The sequence below is a fragment of the Haliotis rubra genome, unplaced genomic scaffold (assembly GCF_003918875.1).
Source record: "Haliotis rubra isolate DU_JTF1 unplaced genomic scaffold, ASM391887v1 Scf479, whole genome shotgun sequence".
NCBI lineage: Eukaryota > Metazoa > Mollusca > Gastropoda > Lepetellida > Haliotidae > Haliotis > Haliotis rubra.
This window is the reverse complement of record NW_025767167.1, coordinates 239562-260006: the sequence shown is the minus strand read 5'-3', so window position 1 is coordinate 260006 and position 20445 is coordinate 239562. Positions and strand designations below refer to the sequence as shown.

Here is a 20445-nt window from a genome sequence, read left to right as displayed (position 1 = left end):
GTTATCAGACTATGACAAGTTTCTTTTGACTGATACTCACATCAGCTTCAAATGTATGGAAATACTCTCTTGGACTCTTGTAACGGAACTGATTGTACAGTTCTTGTTCCCACAGCAACTGTTGTTTCTGGAAAAGGCAATTTTCACTAACAAACAAACAAACGTATGAAAATAGGTCACAGTTCAACTTCAATAGTAAACATCAAGAATATTGCCGGGTCAAAACACAAAGAGAATGTGCATGAAATTCTTGTTATGTTTTGTCTTCAAGTTCAAAGTTATTTAACTTTTTATAAAGTTTAATGCTTTGTTTCGGATAAATCAGATAAAAATAGTAAGGACAAAAGAGCAAGCAGGATAATTCATCATCACGACCCAACAACTCACTAACAAACTTAGATATGGCAAAACGGTACAATATCATTTATCACAGCGCTTTGCGCGATGCACAAATGTGTGTACAAATGTAGAGAATGGATGCAGAAAAAACTTCACTGCGCCAAGAGGGACGCACAATATTATTCAGTGTACTGACAACATATCTATGACTTTGCTAAGTGTTTGGTTGTTTCTTTCAAAGCAGCTACATGCATCATTTCATCCACCAGTCCATATGATCAACTATTCATTCCAGGCTCTAAGGAATTGTCAAAATGTACAGTTCTGAACACTGTTATTTCAATGGACTTTCACATTACCTGCAAGGACCTCTAAACCTAATAATTGTTTGTGAGTCGAGGTAAAACCCTGTTATAATGAAATATTTGTACTTCAACACAAGTGTCCAAGGATACATTACTGACATTAACCAATATGTCAGCTCCCATGTTATCATTTCGATTACACTGACTTCCCCATTACCCTGATGTCGTAAGACGCGGATGAAGTAGGAACGTTTGGTGTTGTCCTTCACAAACGCCACCACGCCAGCGAAGCGCTTGTTCCATCTTGACTTGTCAGGAGAGTCTGACAGGTACAGCTGCACTATCCCCGAGGAAAGTGTCTACAACAAATATGACATCCATCAAATCAAGTAACGATAGTAAAGGGACTGCTATACTAACGCTTAGTCCCTGAAAATACATAATTTTGATAGTAACAAATAAACACATTAAAATTGAAAAGGAGCCACAGTGAGATGGGTACCCGTGAAGATCTGGGTTAGGACTGATCTTCAGTAACCCATGCTTGTCATAAGACTTAGAGGCGACTAACAGGATCAGGTTTTCAGGCTCGATGACTTGATTGACACATGTCGTCGTATCCCAATTGCGTAGATTGATGTTCATGCTGTTGATCACTGAATTGTCTGGTCCAGACATGATTATTTACAGACCACCACCATATAGCTGGAATAATGCTGAGCGCGGAGTAAAACTCAACTGGGAGATTCCTGGGGAAATGTAGACTTGCTTCATTTAGGGCCTTAGCAATGCAAGGATGGCTAGGCAGCAGGGTAATCAATGTGGTTCAGGGACTGTGAGACAGACTAAGGGACTGCCTTTATTGTTCTGTAGGATGGAGTTCAGCTTAATATCAGTGTATGAAATAAGCCAAAAATCCAGCCAGACATCAGGACTGGTAACTTAAAAATGTTACCAGCCCAAAATGGATTTAATCAGACCAAATATGGTGAAATAACTTAGATGTATGGAACATCTAAAATTTGTACCAGACCATCGGGCTGGCTAGCTGTAAATTTAGACCGTCCGTCAGAAATCTAGCCCGTCTCGGGCGGTCCTTATTTCATACACTGTTAATATGTGACATATCACCAGCCTGTAGATCATACAGCATCAGCAGGACCTGCACTAACCACTGTACTGACCTGTGTTAACCAATTTAAGCTTACAAATGTAGTCACGCAGGTGAAATCACTGATATCCTATTTGTATCATTTTGTGTTCTATTTCTAAATTCTAAATTCTAGTGTTTCGCAATACACTAAGCTTTCGACAGTCACGAAGTAACGTTGTGGCGTTCAGTCTGCATGAAAGGCCATAAAGATCTAAGATTTGTTTGTTTCCCAAGAATATAATACATAGAAAAGAAAGTTTATAAATAAGTGATATAAAACTTTGCGGTGTTTTGTACACGACACTAGTTTCACACACCATATTCCTTTCATCATCATCTTGATTGAAGAAACGCCTCTAACTTAATACGACCGGTTTCTTTTTCTTACCGTACACCCGCGTCCCAGACATCCAAACAGTAAATCGTTTTCAGAATTATTCAGCAAAATACATGAACTGTTGACAGGCCTTTGTCGATTTTGGGCCGACATTGTAAGATTCTGTGCATCCAAGTCGCCAGTCTGTCCCGATAACTTCCTGGTTCAAGTTCACGTCATCAAAACTACTTCCGGGCATTTCGGGAATTTCCGGACGTGTCCGTGAAACTCGTTTTCTTAAACTAGTTCAACGTTAGAATCAAGTGCGCACCTGTACTGCCTCCTCACAGCGTGTTTCTGTTATCATTAGCAGCCTGGTTCCCTGGGTCATCATTAGAGGCATGCTAATTGTTATTGCAATAAGGAGGTTGACGACAGTGACACGCGCTGGAGTAGAGCTTACAAGTTACCGTTAGAAAGAGCCCAGTTAACAACTAAGGCTGCGCGAAGATACAGAGATTGTTCTTGTATAAACATATAACTGTTTGTAAATGGTACTACTTTCATATTCGATTATGCACAGACAGCACGGAACTGACATTTAGTCAGGGAAAACATAAATATAATCCAAAAAGAACTTAGCAACTCTTAATTTCGAAGGTTGAGGTAACACAGACTTGAAAAAGGTCAAATCACTCTTCTACTCAAAATTATTTATTCTTTCGGGACAGAGAGACAGACGCTGGTAGCAATATAGTACAGCCAGAATATATTTCTGTGTACAACTACTACATCACAGCCTGGCCTTGTAAATGTGTGGTCTGTTTCGTACTGTTGTTGTTGTTGCTGTTGATGATGGTGATGATGATGAGTGAGTGAGTGAGTTTGGTTTTACGCCGCTTTTAGCAGTATGCCAGGAATATGGGACACCAGCAATGGATGATGATGATGATGATGATGACGACGACGATGTCCGGATTAGAATACGTCCCCAGCAACCCATGCTGTTAGTATTTGGTAACTTTCTAGATCCCGTGGTCTTGCTCGATAACTGAAGTACTGTCGGAAATAGAAAACTGTTTTTTTCACATTTATACCTACAATTTAGGTAGTTAATATGTGAAAGTGTGAAATATCTGTTAAACTAAGCTCGGCCTAACTACAGTCTCAGTGGGAGGGAGATAGGAAACGTAAAAGAAGGATTTTACTGAGGAGAATAGTGCAGAAATGAGAGCAATGCGGTTCTTTCGAATGCGACTTATTTAGAACAGATCATGGCTTTATGCAAATTAGTGTGCGATGATATTGTATTACAAAGGACACTTTTTAAATGATCATTTTGAAATTAGACTTAGCTTCATTATAAACGATAGCAGACGTAAAAAATAATAACTTTAATACTGAAACTATTAAGAATGTAGCTACCATTGCGTCTCATTATCACTATAAAAGAAACAGGTAGGAGGGGTCGTCTCAAAAGCAAAACCAGGACGGGTGTCGCAGACGGTGGTTGGGGTCGGGCTGGGGTACTGAGATATCAGCTAAGATAATATAATCAATAGAGACATATTCAATACACATGAAAAGCATAACATATCTTTGAGATGACCCCTTGTGCCTGTGGGCAGCACGAGCATTTCAAGCCATGTGAGTCGACGGTCCGTCGTCATGCCTGGCTGAGCGACCTAATTTCTATCGTCTGACTATTGTTTTCAACGGTTTATACCCGGACTGTCGACAACAACAAATAATCCATCCAAACAACTTGTTGACAGTCCGGGGAAAGGGAGATGATGTTCTACAGGAGTGACTTCACGCCCAGTGTTCTCGAAATTAACAAACCAATTAAAAACAGAGTGCAATATATATGGAAGACAACATTTTTATTTAGTCAATATAATAACATGTATGTATCATATGTCACAGAGTATAACATGTTTGTATATATATTTCATAAATCTCACACAATATATGTGTGTGTGTGTGTGTGTGTGTGTGTGTGTGTGTGTATGTGTGTAGGTAATCAATAGAAATAAGTGATTTATGCTGGTGTATAAGCAATAAATATATAAAAGATGAGTCCAGATATTTCTTCTTGACACATGGTCTGTGTAGTTCAAGTCAGTAAGTCTGTGGGCAAGAAGGTCGGCCTTCAAGGATCGAATCCTAGCGTCGATGATTCGGTAGCGACGTCTACGGACGGGATCTCTCTGCTGTCCTTGGATCTGCTGGGTTTTAACTTCAGTAGATGACTGTTCTTTTGCAGCATTTGCACAACCTCAAATACATTCAGATGTGTCTTCATGGCATACTTGTTGATTTTGTTGCGCCAACCTTCCAAATTATTGTTAGTTCTGGTGTCCATCATTTTCAACATGATTCCAAGTTGGCTGAGTCCATGGACCTTCTATCCAGGTGGTAGTAACATAATCCAAATGTATCCAAATAAATGTTTTCAACAGCATTTCGATAATCCTTCTACTCCCAATATCCAAAATAGTTTATTAGCTCTCTGTTTCTTTCGGGAATTTTTTGGCAAGTTAAACTCCAAAATGGTAATCCTTCCACTCGCATAACGTAAAATAATAGTCTGTTTGCAACCTTAATTGTCTTACAAATTGTTAAAAAGACATTCTCTATAATTAACTTAATTCATTTACTCATGAATCGAACATAACCACCACAGCCACTTGCAAATCACCAAGCAAACATTCTCTTTCATTAATTAACACCGTCACGGTATGTTGACCACGTGATGTCCACACTCCGGGTTTTTGTTCTGTCGACGGTTAGCAACATCCTATTTTTCATTTGTCGACAGATCGGGCTGACACCGTTTTCAACAGCTATTCGTATTTTTCTAAGTTTTGCCCGATTTTACGAGTAAGGATGCTTTCCTGGGTATCCTATTACGCGTCCCACTGAACGCCCAGTTAGGCCGATGTGGGTTATTTCGACATATGCTATTTGCAATCGTGTCAATTTTAGGGATACAGAGTAACAGCCTAAAAACAGTTTTTTCTATTTCCGACAGTACTTTAGGTTGATTGCGAGTCATCATATCTACAACAACGTTATATAGTCTCCCTGTTATAACTAAACGACGTGTGTCGTTTCGCATGTCATTCACAGGATTGTCTGGTACAGAGTTGATTTTTACAGTCCCACAAAGTGACCGTAACTCCCATTACTAGACTAACAACTAGTCTCTGAAATGAACATATTTTACTGAAAAAGTTCATAGTAAAAGAAAATATAATATAATGAAAAGGAGCCCTGAGACTTTCTTCATTTTCAGAAGCTGAGGAAATCTAGACTTGCCACATTTTCTAGACTTGCGTGGGCTTTCTTGGATACATTTGCTTCAGGGTCTGTACGGCAGACTATCCCATTACCTAAACATATACTTATGACTCTCGTAGCGCATATTATGTGGAGTGAGTGAGTCCAGCTATATGACGGCTAGCGAACTGCCGAGTGCAGCCCTAACCAGCAACCATCATGCCGCACCCAGCAGTATTCCAGATATATGGCGGCGATCCGTAAATGATCGAGTCTAGACCAGACAATCCAGTGATCAACATCATCAGCGTACTAGGTAGTACTTATATAAGTTCTTTGAGAGGAATTTAGAAGTTGGAGCACTGAGAAAAGATAACAATATATGGATTAACAACTTCTTTAATGCATGAGAGCGATAACACAAGTGTGCCTTGATAACAGTGTTAGAACCTACACCGAAACGTTGCTCTCGCTACAATAAAGAAGCTGTTAATCCATATCTTGTTATCCTCTCCTAGGTAGTACTGACGTGAAGTGAACATGCAGTACTTAATGGGCAGTGCTGCATAATGTTGTCGAGATAGGAATACACAACCGCAACGGAAAAATGAACACAATTTATTTATTATTTAAAACACGTAAATACATTGCTGCTCTGTTGAATAAAACGTTGATCAATTATCTTAATGACCTCGTATAAACATGTGTTTACAGTATATATTAGCATGTTTATAAGCAAATTTGCCATGATAAAGAAACCTGACCCTTTCTGTTTTACGGTATGAATGATAGGGTCGGCGTTTAAGGCCATTCTGAACACTCTCAGTAAGATAGTAACCTTGAGAGAAAAATGTCCCAAGGTGACACAAGTCGAGGGCGTTCAAGAATGACGTCGAACTATAAAACGAGTGGGTGAGTGAGTTTGGTTTTACGCCGCTTTTAGCAGTATGCCAGGAATATCACGGTGGGGGTCACAAGAAATGGGCTTCATACATTGTACCTATATGGGGACTCGAACCCGGGTCTACGGTGTGACGAGCGAACGACAAGCCTGCCTCACCGACCCAACAACTAGTATGGATGTAGCTGGTGATTCATCATTAGAATTTATCTGAAATATGCCAGCGGATCATGGCACGACCAAGGGACACAATTCTTATGATTAAGGCGTAAGCTACTCCTTCTATAACACACCACGCCCATCCTTTTAACACACACCACGCCCATCCTTTTAACACACACACCACGCCCATCCTTTAACACACACCACGCCCATCCTTTTAACACACACCACGCCCATCCTTTAACACACACCACGCCCATCTTTTAACACACACCACGCCCATCCTTTTAACACACACCACGCCCATCCTTCTAACACACACCACGCCCATCCTTTTAACACACACCACATCCGTACTTTGGTTTCCGTTCTCTCTGAGTGTACAATATAGATAACAATATAGTAATATAAACAACAGCTCTCCAACCCTGTTGATAGGTTGGTGCGTCATATATTGTGATTGCTATATTTATTGTATTGTAATACAAGTCAAAACAAAATAATGAAAACAAGAAACTCCTGCTGCTGAAAACTACAAAATACAAGAAGTGAACTATTCAAGAAAGTAACTTTTTCCAGTAATGATGTCGTGACGTGTAAACTAACTCAAAAGTAGCAAACTGACTCATGTTGCTGAAGAGACAGGCTATTTGGTGTCAACACCACTTAGTATGATGTGGTATACAGCTGTAAAGTTAACCATGTCATAATATATATCACATTTCATCCTCATCCCAGTCCTGATCATAGCCTTCAGCGTCAAAATCTTCGTCATCTGAAACCAGAACAAATTCAATCTCAATAGACAAACAGTAATTTGTAGTAAATATTTACAATACAGAATGTTGCGACTTTGAATTAATAATCAGGCTCGCTTACTTGGTTGACATGTCATCGTACCCCAATTGCGCTTTATTTACAGATCGATGCTCATGTTCACTGGATTGTCTGGTCCAGACTCAATCATTTTCAGACCGCCGTCATATACTGACTGAGTATGGTTTTACGCCGCTTTTAGCAATATTCCAGCAACATCACGGCGGGGGACACCAGAAATGGGCTTCACACATTGTACCCATGTGGGCGCCGTCATATAGCTGGAATATTGCTGAGTGCGGCGTTAAACAAAAAACAATGAAAGAAATATGGATTTAAAAAGTAAGAACGAAATGTCTCATATCTCAACCAAATTTGGAAAATATAATGACACAGACAATCGTTTCCTGATATGTTAGAGTTTTGTTCCTGAGTAAAACGTTCATTAGGCAGACCGCATCCGTTGTCTACTGGAGACCGTCTCTCTGAGAGCTGGAGTTTGGTAGTTCGATTCTCGGTCGTGTCACACCGTAAACACGTCACAAAAAGGGTACTTGTTAGCCTGTCTTGGGCTGGGTAGGTTATAGGGACAATAACCCATTGCAATAAAATTCTATGCCTACAAAACTAGGGGTCCACGGAACAGGGAAATAGGAGGGCCCTGTAAATTAATTAAATGGTGAAGGACAGTGTACTGAAAAATGTAAGAATTTATTAATTGCTTTAATTACAGGACCTTAATATTTCTTCCGAAGATGTCGATACGACGAATATTCATTCAAGACCTTTGAACATATCTGACGCACATTTGTGAGTCGTGAAATACATCACCTCACCGTGACAAACATATGGGTTTGTTTCACTTTGTGCAGTGTGGAAGTCCATGTGATGTGTAGAGTAGCCTCCCTTAGTAAATATGTTCGCTCTGCCGTGCGTTGATTTGCGACCCACACACTGTTCAAAGCGGGTTTTTTTTTACCAAGGAGTCAGTTAATGTGTGTAGTTTTACGTTACTTTTAGCAATATTCCAGCAGAGACCATATAATCAATATCATTATGTGGTCTCTGATTCCAGCAATATCACGGTGGGGAGGAGACCAGAAATGGGCTTCACACATTATAGGGGAATCGAACCCGGGTCTTTAGCGTGACGAGCGGACGCTTTAACCATTAGGTTACCCTTCCGCACCTTTCATCAAGGAAGCACATGACACCTTCTAAGGCATGGATGTCACACGTGATTTGCACGTGTCTTGTGTTTCGAGTGAAACTGTTTTGTTCAATGATTTTGACAAACGACCGTCTCCGTGGTGTAGTGGTTAGAGCGTCCGCCCGGAGAGAGGAAGGTCGCGGGTTCGATCCCCGACCGCGTCATACCAAAAGACGTTAAAATATGGTACTTGTTGGTCCCTGCCTGGCGCTCGGCATTAATGGGTACAACAAGGACTGGTCGGCTCAGAGTCAGTATAATGTGTCTGAGTGGGGTATTCATGCTTCACTGCGGCATGGTATCTCAGTGGGCTAGCACTATAAAACCAGCTTAAGTCTGGGCTAGTACAAGCAGCCGCACATACACATACACACGCATGCATGTCGTCATATGAGCGAAATATTCTCAAGCACGACGTAAAAGCCAATTTCACCTCACCTCACCTCACCTTGACAAACTAATTGAATATATATTCTTTGTTATGCTTCTTTCCATTGAATGCAATCTCCCAGGTTAAGCTTACCTGTCCCCTGAATGATAGCCTTTCTTTTTTCAATTTCATGGCGGAGCATGTCTATAATATTGCTGCTTTCGTCGGCGGGGGGTGGTATTAGCCCGTCACCACGAGACTGCCTCTGAAAACCGTACATCGATACAAGAGATGATCAATGTGGAGGGGAAGAAGGAGCTGAAGCTGTTATTGAAACAATGAAACTTGGAGTGACCATCATCCACCGACTTTAACCAGCTATAATGTTGTGACTACACGCAAAGAGGCTCTCTCTCTCTCTCTCTCTCTCTCTCTCTCTCTCTCTCTCTCTCTCTCTCTTCTCTCTCTAAAACACACACACTTCCATTCTCACTCTCACACACATTCTCTCTCGCACATAAACAATCTTTCTCTCTCTCAAACACACACCATGATCTCTCTCCAATAAACATTCACTCTCTCTCTCTTCTCTCACACTCTCAATCACTCCCTCCCTCTCGATCACACAAACTCTCTCCTCTCTCTCACAGACATCCTTCACAGACACTCTCTTTCAGCTCCCCCCTTACTCACACCCAGGAAAAAGGTTGATCATTATAAACTCACCCTCTTGAAATCCGACGTTCCAACTTCGACCTTATTCAAAGTGACGCCAGTCTGTATATCATTCAAGAAGCTTGCGCGTAATTGACTTGGTGCTGCATCATCCCCGGGAAGTGGCGCTGGAGGTGGTGATTGAGCTACGGGTGGGGCTGGAGGAGGCGGTGGTGGCGCTAGGGGTGGAGCAAGGGGAGGCGGTGGTGGAGCTTGGGGTGGGGCGGGAGGAGACGGTAGTGGCGCTTGAGAAACTACAGAAGGGGGTGGTGGAGGAGGGTTTCTCTGGGGTGGATTTAGAGCAACAGTTTGTTTTGGCGGTGGTGGTGGCGGTAGTTTTTTGAGGGCGTCCTGAGACAAAGGCTGATGATGACTTTGGTTGGTCCAGATGGTGTTTGGCAAGTGATGGCGCCATTGGTTTAAAGTGGCACGGCGTTTGTGCTGTTTGGGGAGGGGGTCGAGCAGTGTTTACTGAGTAAGGTTGGCATGCAACTGGCGGTGGGGGTGGGAGGCGGGTAGGGTCAGGTACAGGACGGTCCCTATACGGTTGCGAAGTCGGAGAAAACACGGGTACCAAGGGTTGGCGAACAGGTGGCATTAATGGTTCCGGTCTTACAGGAGGGGGAGGGTCACGTTGTCGAGATGGAGTCTGTCGAGGAGGGGTAGACGGACCCTGCTTTCGTGAAGGCGGTGTCCTTTGGTCAGATTGAGCTGCACGTTGGGGAGATTGAAGACCTTGGTCTGACTGGCTTGAGAATCTGGGAGGTGGTCGTGACGATGGTGGGCACGTTGTGGGAGCTGAAATACATACATAATAGCTGCAGGAACTTTGACGAAATACATCACGCCGAAGACCCGGGTTCGAATCCCCACATGGGTACAATGTGTGAAGCCCATTTCTGGTGTCCCCCGCCGTGATGTTGCTGGAATATTGCTAAAAGCGGCGTAAAACCAAAATCAGTCAGTCAGTTGACGAAATACAAAAAAAGCAACATTCATTCATATAGGTCCGGCAAATTATATTATGTTTAGACTCTTCTCCTATCTAAACCCGTCTTGTCAGTAGATATACATACACCCTGGCATGAAGGATACGTATGAATCTAAATGTTGCACTGACCAGCAGGGGGTGGCTGATTTGGACATGTTGTCCATTGCCTCGCGAATGGTATGCATGCCGCCATTCCGCCCAACAAAGTCGTAGATGAAGTCGATGGTGTCGGGGTCCCTGTCTGTAATTCCGATCGTCTCGAGTAGACTCTTCATCTCTGGTTCGGTGATATGGGTCTGAAACATGACAATAGCAGGTTTAGATTTGGTAGGCGTGACATGCCGTAAATCAATAAATATAGTGAGTGAGTGTGGTTTACGCCACTTTTAGCAATATTCCAGCAATGTCACAGCGGGAGACACAAGAAATGGGCTTCACACATTGTACCCAAGTGGGAATCGAACCCGGTCGCAAGCGTGACGAGCGGACCCTTTAACCACTAGGCTACCCACCTTCCCCATAAAGAAATAGACGCACTGATCAGTCAACTAAGTGAGATAATGTTGTTTTATGCCGCACTTAGTGTATTTTGCCTACTACATGATTGCGTCCTTTCAGAAGGGGTCTTCGAGAGACAAACAAGAGCTTCAGTAACCAAACAATCGAAGTGATCAGTCCCCTAACTGAGATAATGTTGTTTTATGTCGCACCCAGTAATATGCCTGCTATATAAAGACGCTCCGTTCAAAAGGGTCCTTGAGAGTCAAACGTGAGGGTTACAGCCTCAATTGTGCCTTCACTACCATTTTAGACGGACACATCTTCATTAAACTGAGCCAGTCATGATCAATCACTGTGGTGTCCACAAAGCATTAATAAATAACATACGCATTTATTTGTATTGAATACTTACTTTATAACTGCCATCTGTATCAAATCCAATACGTTGGACGCGTCTGAATATAATTGTGAAAAAGTATTATAATTCATCTAATATTATTTACATTGAATTGTCGTCTCGCATTTTTATATAATTTATTATTACTTTTGATAATAATCTTGACTCAACGTCATTGAAATCTGCACAGGAATATACAATATGGCGAGTTACTGAATGATTATCACCGTCGCTATGACGATGAAACACATCATTAAAGTCTTCATCAGTAACACCACCACCACCATCATCATCATCATCATCATCATCATCATCATCACGAAACTGAACATCGTCACCAGTAACTTCATCAGATAAACACAGGAATTTTTACATCGTTATCTGATAATCAGGTGTCGTCAGCTGCCCTGAGTCGATCAACATCATCGACAACATCATCACCATGAACATCAATGGCGTGCCCCCTCCTCACCTGAAGTCTGTTGGAAAACTAATGTCCTCCTTGCTCAGCCTCTTGCCCGTCTTTGTCCTCTGAGCGGCCTTGACGTTTGGTGTCGTCTGCTTCTGATTGAAGGTCACAGGCGTAGACACTGAAGTCAGACAAGCCTTCACAGTCTAGTTACCCTGAGACAACATTTTGTATGATATTTTAATTACGAACACGTCAGATCTTGATAATCCTTTAATCATGTATCTTATATGACAAACATGTTGTATCTTTATACTGCATTCACGTGTTCAACATTAGAACTATCCCGAGCACCCAGGAACCTAGGTTACAAAATGTCCTAAGTTTTTCTGTTTATGGTTTAACGCTGCACTGTTCCAGCTATATAGTGGCGGTCTGGAGACTGGTGGTCAAGCATGCTGATAGAGAGAGGTGACCCTTGGTCGTTCACTGCAGTAATGTGACATTATGAGGATATCGTCATTCAAATTGCTTTGCAGCACACAAACATGTGATTCGTCGTTTACAGTATACCAAACACAGCGTTAGATACCAGGGCCCCGTTCCCTAAAGTGATCGTAGCAGTAAAATAATCGTATCTCCCATACTTTAACATAGACTTACGACTGTCGTAGCGCTACAATCGCTTAGAGGAACGGGGCCCTGGTCTTTGAATGGCATTTAGAAGTGAGAGCGTTAGATATATTGACACATTAAGTGACTAACATTATTGTATCGGTGTATGTTTCCAAAGAACAGGGTGTTGACACGGTTGGTCTAACATTCCTTTGATTGTCGTTCTTTTCATAGAAGAACTATAAACTGTTTGTTTGTTTGCTGTTCAACACTCCACTCAGGAATATTCTAGCTCTATTTCGGCGGGATGCAAAAAATCGAGCCTGGACCAGACAATGAAGTGATCAACATCTTGAGCATCGATCTACGTACTTGGGATACGAATGGGTTGCTGAAGACCAATTCTAACCCGGATCTTCGCTGTCAACTTATAGGTCCTCAGGTTCCATTTGGCAAGAAGACAGAAGGAGCATCGGTGATCATGCAGGCTCTGTGACCCAGATTCGTTAAACATCAGTTACTCAATCAACCACTGTGAAACATTTGTCTCTTACCAGGCCTCGGCGGTCTGTTGGGGGGTATCAGCCACGCCCTTTTGCAGCTGTCTGTCATGTCGACCTAAACAGTCAATATAAACAGCTTTGTCAGAACACCTTAAACATTAATGAGAAGATTATATATCACAACAGATGGCTCGGTGATCCTCTGACTGACTGACTGACTGAGTTTGGTTTTACGCCGCTTTTAGCAATATTCCAGCAACATCACAGCGGGGGACACCAGAAATGAGCTTCACACATTGTACCAATGTAGGGATTCGAACCCGGGTCTTCAGCGTGACGAGCCAACGCTTTAACCATTAGGCTACCCCACCGCCCCGGTGATCCTCTGAACATACATCATGCATTAACACTTTGTAACCAGCTAATATGGAGATTACAGTCGGGAAATACGATATCTGCACTTGTAAAAGTATTCGAAATTCGGTCCCTTATTAATATGTCCTAGGACAGTTTTTCCAAGCATACAAGGTCCAACGCCGGATATTTATTCCTGATTTATTGCGACCTTTAATTCCTAGGTGGACTGTGAAGCCCATTTCTGGTGTCCCCCGCCGTGATATGGCTGGAATATTGCCAAAAGCGGCGTAAAACTAAACCCACTCACTCACTCCTAGGCGGACATTGGTTTCTCAGGATAAGTAGTCTCGGGACATTGTTACGCAGGTCTGAATTCATGGGACCTTCCACACCTGGTATCCTTACACTATCGTACAATGTCCGCAGGGCTGTTGGACCCAAGACACCGGTTAATAGACAATAGATATTTTACACCTCAGGGAATATTATTACTTTTTTGTACAGGCAAACCAGGATAAGTTGGACCGGCGCAAAGAACGCGTTTAGGAGAAGTAGGCGGTGCACGGCAATGAGCAAACCCATTTGGTTTGTGAAAGGCAGAGCAGATGTAAGCTAGTGCACGTGCATTACATGACGATGAAATTGATTCCGCGCGTAGCTGCACACGCCTTGCTTATACGACTCTCACGACGGTGTAGCAGTTAAGTCTCTATTCGCCTACATCTCTATTTGCCCACATCCCATTTCGCATACAAAAATACTGTAGGCTAATTGGGATTAGAAATTGCACCCCTGCTCTTATATTGAACCAGACTCACTGGTCAGTGCCACACTACATCTTGATCGACTGTTGTTATAAAGATATGTGTTCGATTCCAACGAAAAGTGTACACAGCTAAGTATAAGGTGTCCAAAACAGAATTGTATTCAAAGAAAGCACATCACAAATGTTCAAAACGCTTGAACTATCATGGTATTTTTATGTATTCGTAGGCAACAAAATACGTATGTTCTGAAGATCGCCCCTTTAGGTCCTCGACGTGGCTGGTCACCGTATCAAGTTGAAGTGAGATTCTACCATGCCTTCAGTAAATACTGGATTGTGGTTAATCAAAGTCATTCAGAGGTATATCACGTTATATACCTGTTTTTCCAATACAGTATGCATTTTTTTAATCTTAATAACACGGCTATGGTAGAATGGAGATAAAATTATAATATCTCTAAATTTGGTATTTAAAACCTCACGCTACACGTAGGGTTTTTAATTCAAATTGAGAGCTATTATAATTTCGTTATAAACCTCTAATTTTCCAACACAATAGTTTATCTCCTAAGTGGACATTTGCACAAGGTAACTTCCTTAATACTAATGTGATATGATGTGAATATCATTGTGATCGGAAATGACAAATAACAGAATAAATAAATAACTGGCAAATAACAGAAATAGATTCTTTTTGACCTTCAACTACTTTAACTAGGAGAGTCCACTTTTAGATCATAGGGGTGCCACTAGTTTACCATTGCGTAATCAACAGTCAACAGACCAAGAAATGTTGTTGTAAGACTGTAGGCGAATTGGGATGTAGGCGAAATGAGAACATGCCGGCGTAGCACTACACTTGATCGCGGACAACCTGGGGCCCCTTCGCTAACAATGCCAAGCGCCAGTGGGCGGCACTCATACATGCTAATACGAGTCAATTGTCAGGTCGGTGCTGAACTTATCCTTGTTTGCCAGTAATAATAATGGCCATTCGTTAAGAAACTATTCACGCACTCATGCATGCTCAAACATCATAAAAGACTAATAGTTATATGACTTATACCATTCACCCAATTTTGAACAAATTTCCATGTCTAAGGTGGACTGAAGTCCTCGAAACTCTCAGGAGTCAAGCTGCCAACCACGGTCACCATTCCAAGCATACTCAGTGACTAACGTTGCTTACTTCAACTCTGTGACTTGGGCGCTATACACAAGACCACGCACTAGGATTTCTGGAATCGAACCGGAACGTTCGGCTCTGATGAAGGAATGCACTACCTAATGTGTCAACACACAGTGACCTTACTCACGTTTTTCAGTACGCCGGCGTCTTTGTTTCAGTTTTGACACCATCGTCTCCTCAAACTTCCTCGCTTCATCTTCACTGGCAAAATTAAGCCCAGCCTGAGAACACTGAAACACATGGAAATGGACACTACATCTAATGAAAATAATATTAATTATTCTAAGAGTATGTATATGTTTTAACCTGAATCGAATGTGAACGTAAGTCATGATAATAATTATAATATACATAGGCTTAGGGGTCAAGGTCAAGGTCAGGGTTAGGGTTAAGGCCAGGGTCAGGGTCAGGGTCAGGGTCAACAGGGTTATTATATATACTAATAAGAACCTTCCACAAATACCCAGTTGACTATCTCTCTTTAATCCCTTGTGGCCGGGTGGTATTGAATCGACGCCGAAATCTCGGGTTCGATTCCCCACTTGGATACAATGTATAAAACCCAATAATGTCTTGCTGTGGGTGGCTCACTCACTCATTCACTCACTCACTCTATATGTGCATCATACTGTCAAGTACTACAAACGTCGTTTATATCACTGTAGATTTTAGTAACTCTTACTTCAGCCTCGAAAGTGTGAAAATATTCTCGTGGAGTCTTGTAACGGAACTGCATGTATATTTCTTGTTCCCATAACAACCGCTGCGCCTGAAATCAAACATTGTGAATGTGGTGGTCAAAATAACATAGACAATGCTTTTTGTGTGATTAGGTGGCTTACTCTGATAGTGGTGGCGAGGGGGTAGCCTAGTGATTAAAGTGTTCGTTCGCCACGCCTAAGACCCGGGTTCGATTCCCCACATGGGTACAATATGTGAAGCCCATTTCTGGTGTCACCTGTCGCGACAATGCTGGAATATTGTATACTGAGGAAAACAAATGATGAAACATCAGTGTTTCTTTATTTATTCTCAGATATCGTCCCACAGCGCGATTCAAAACTAGTGATGAAAACTTGAAAATATTAAAGGAACGCTTGAATTTTTCTGTGTTCCTTTATTTGTTTCTCTCAGTATATTTTCTTCGTCATTGCCCTATGTTACCATAAGGGAGTGGAACTGATAACGGACATACTGTAGCTCACCTGTATGTCATACAGCCGTATAAAGAATGTCCTCATCTTGTTGTCTTTGACCAGACAGGCCACCCCACAGGCGTATCTTGTCCACCTGGAGCCACCCTGCTGCTCCGTCAGGTACAGCTCCACCACCCCAGACGCAATGGTCTGTAACAGACACGAGCAGACCTTGTATAAATAGAGAATATTACACGAGGTCTCATTACATACGAATTATACGAAACGAGTGTCCTTCCCTATGGTATCTGACCGAGCGAAAGCGAGGTCAGATAACATAGGAAGGTCACGAGTTTCGTATAATTCGTATGTAATGAGACCGAGTGTGGTATTTTATTTATTACCCACGTCTTACATGCATTTAAATTGACAAAATAGCGTATTTTTGTTATGTTTTTGGTTTCAAACCGAAACCGGTTTCATAAAGAGGTTGCGGAAGAGTTTTGTACTGTAGTACAATATTTGCATGACGTCACACTAATGACGTCACTGCCATGGTAACCGACGTCACGATGCATGTCAGTTGTCATCGCCTCGTACAGCCTTCTACAGTAAACTACTCCGTTGCACCTCGTTTCTTGGTTTCCAGTTGCTTCATTCGGCTAACATCACTGGTGGAAACATTGCGTTTATGTTTTTCGACAGATATAATGTCTCAGTTCGACTCACAATTAAACAGCGACACGGCAACGTTCGCAATGTTTACATTCCCACAATGCATTTAAGTTGTAGAATGAATGAATTCACGTGTTTGTTATGAATGAAAAAATAGTTATGTCAGAATGTGACCTAATTGAGAGGTCATCGGTTATCCAATCAAATCGTTAGAATTTCAGGTCAAGTCGTTACGACACAGGTCAACGCGATACGACACTCGTGTGACGTACGAGATTAATATGCAACTACCCCATAGGTTGACCACGTGGGTAATAATACCACATATGACATGACTTAAAAAGTATAAATAAAAATAGTCATAAATGATAATAAAAACAATATACTAGTGTATGATGATGTTTTTGTCGTGACTTCTGCTATGTCATCTATTTTTCGCTTTCTTTCTTTCTTGTTGCTAGTTGGAAATGTCATTTAGTTACAGTCTTTTTGATAATTGCTAGGCAGTATTGCTGTTATTATATCACAGCGAGTTAGCCACTGTGCCCATTAACACATATTGTTTGTTTGTTGTTTAACGCCACACTCAGCAATATTCCAGCTATATGGCGACGGTATGTAAATAATCGAGTCTTGATCAGACAATCCAGTGATCAACAGCATGAGTATCGATCTACGCATTTGGGATAGGATGACATGTGTCAACCAAGTCAGCGAGCCTGACCACCCGATCCCGTTAGTCGCTTCTTACGACAAGCATGTGTTACTTAAGATAAATTCTAACCTAGATCTTCACGTGTCATTAACATAAAAGTGCCATTAACAGTAAAAACGCCTATTCCGACCGAATCTCGGACTCGAACCCACGAAGATTAGTATGATAGGGCCCTTCAAAACAACACAGTTACTGAGTCTTCGCAACATGGATGGGTTCGATGCCAACATCACCTCCCAGTGGTTTGGCCACTCCAGGTTTATAACACCCTGATCATTAGCCACCTAATTAATCTCATTGGCAACCAATGGGGAAAATACGTTTCATTAGCGCTTAAGAAATTGTCCTTACCGTACAACCTTGTCCAAGACATTCAAATAATATCTGGTTCTCGGAGTCGCTAAGCAAAATGCATCCAACGTTGGTTTGAGTCTTCCCCATCAGGAAAGTGACGTCTCTCTTGCAAGGACCAGCCTGGAACTGTTACACTTCGAGAGTGTTTTGAAGAGACCAATTTTATTTTTAGATTCCAAAAATGAATATTCCGGACATTTTCCTAAAATCCATAATGAGTCGATATACTAAGAAGAATCTATTTCGAGCGATATATGTACGCACTATTTCTTCGTTTCATGGTGAATCATTAGCAATGCAAATCTATTCTGAGCGGGTACCCCGTCAAGCGCGTCACGTACTGTATTGTGCTGTAGGGCGTTGCGCCTTTAAGGAGTGTTGGCTCAAGTATGTTTTATGAATTGGGCATTCACAAGTGCTTATAAGTACAGTAACAATAAGTCAAGGTCATGATCCTGAACACCCTCGGCCCTGCATAAGGCTATGTAGGTAAGGGTGGGTTTGAACTAAGCTGAGGGGATATAGACAAATAATGATCACTAGCTAGTGCTTGTTTGTTTGTTTGCTTGCTTGTTGTTTAACACCGCGCTCAGCCATATTCCAGCTAAATGACGGTGGTCTGAAAACAATCGAGTCTGGACCAGACAATCCAGTGATACTAATCATGCACACCGATCTACTCACTTCCGGGTTGGCCTGTTCTATGCAGGGCTACCTCATATAAACTACAAATATAGGTTAAATGTATGTAGAGGCACTACTAACTACACAGCTCTGTTCCTCTATTTTCATAAAAACAATATGACGTTATGTGCGGTTTACTGAAAATGCGTTCTTACCGTATATCCACATCCAATCAATATTCAATGAGATCTATGAACGCTGAAAACCTGAGCCCGCTGTGACGAAATATTCATATGCGCAGCGGACGTTTGAAATGACCAGCGAAAGCAGCGTCTGTCAATACTTTCAAAGTGTTTTGTCGCCGTGTATTAAACTTGTCAGTCCTAAAATAAGAACTGAACGCCTTGAGAATAGGACTGTGGCGTTTCTCGGTCACATTAATACACCAGTAAGCTTGAGACAGATAAGCTCTTTTCTTGTGATGAATTGCTGTTCCCACCAACTTCGATGAACATGTAATACTGGCGAGTTGCTCTGCCCACCAACTTAGGTGAACATGTAATACTGGCGAGTAGCTCTGCCTACCAACTTAGGTGAACATGTAATACTGGCGAGTTGCTCTGGGTACCAGGTTAGGTGAACATGTAATACTGGCGAGTTGCTCTGCCTACCAACTTAGGTGAACATGTAATACTGGCGAGTTGCTCTGCCTACCAACTTAGGTGGACGTGTAATACTGGCGAGTTGCTCTGCCTACCAACTTAGGTGAACATGTCCTACTCTCAAGTTGCTCTGCCTACCAACTTAGGTGAACATGTAATACTGTCGAGTTGCTCTCCCTACCAACTTAGGTGAAAATGTAATACTGGCGAGTTGCTCTCCCTACCAACTTAGGTGAACATGTCCTACTCTCGAATTGCTCTGCCTACCAACTTAGGTGAACATGTAATAGTGGCGAGTTGCTCTGCCTACCAGGTTAGGTGAACATGTAATACTGGCGAGTTGCTCTGCCCACCAACTTAGGTGAACATGTAATACTGGTGAGTTGCTCTGACCTAAAAACTTAGGTGAACATGTAATACTTGAGAGTTGCTCTGCCTACCAACTTAGGTGAACATGTAATACTGGCGGATTGCTCTGCCTTCCAACTTAGGTGAACATGTCCTACTCTCGATTTGCTCTGCCTACCAACTTAGGTGAACATGTAATACTGGCGAGTTGCTCTGCCTACCAGGTTAGGTGAACATGTAATACTGGCGGGTTGCTCTGCTCACCAGGTTAGGTGAACATGTAATACTAGCGAGTTGCTCTGCCCATTAAGCTAAGTGAAGTTAATGAATCTTGTTTGTGAAGTGACAAATATATCATCCATTAAATCAACTTGTTTTCAATATAACCTTACCTGTACATTGGCTTCGTGACTTGTGCTATATGTTAGTCTGACCTATTCCCTATCCGACCTCATCCAGTAATGTGCAACTTGAATGTAATCAGTTACCCGTTGTTGTTTATGTTATTCTGAAGTTGTCACATCATACCGGCATAGATAGGGTGAATCCAAACGTTCCTGAATAAAGCAATTGATATTCAATGTCAATGGAAGTATCTATTACCTTTCTTATTATTGCAAACAGAATGTGAAGGC

At 41.9% G+C, this 20445-nt stretch overlaps 1 protein-coding gene across 1 annotated transcript in view; it reads right to left on the bottom strand.

Annotated features, from left to right (window-relative positions):
* LOC124290949 (neural Wiskott-Aldrich syndrome protein-like) overlaps positions 1–18428 on the bottom strand; it is a 29668-nt gene extending 11240 nt beyond the window's left edge. Inside the window, 16 exon segments of the mRNA XM_046727795.1 lie at positions 41–127; positions 862–873; positions 875–1003; positions 2186–2339; positions 7179–7233; positions 9008–9119; positions 9581–9919; positions 10315–10366; positions 10689–10855; positions 11363–11390; positions 11949–12047; positions 13036–13099; positions 15424–15526; positions 15979–16065; positions 16502–16642; positions 18174–18428. Of these exon segments, the coding sequence (XP_046583751.1) occupies positions 41–127; positions 862–873; positions 875–1003; positions 2186–2339; positions 7179–7233; positions 9008–9119; positions 9581–9919; positions 10315–10366; positions 10689–10855; positions 11363–11390; positions 11949–12047; positions 13036–13099; positions 15424–15526; positions 15979–16065; positions 16502–16642; positions 18174–18263 (1719 nt within the window). The 5' untranslated portion in view covers positions 18264–18428.
* Between the last annotated feature and the right edge of the window lie 2017 nt (positions 18429–20445).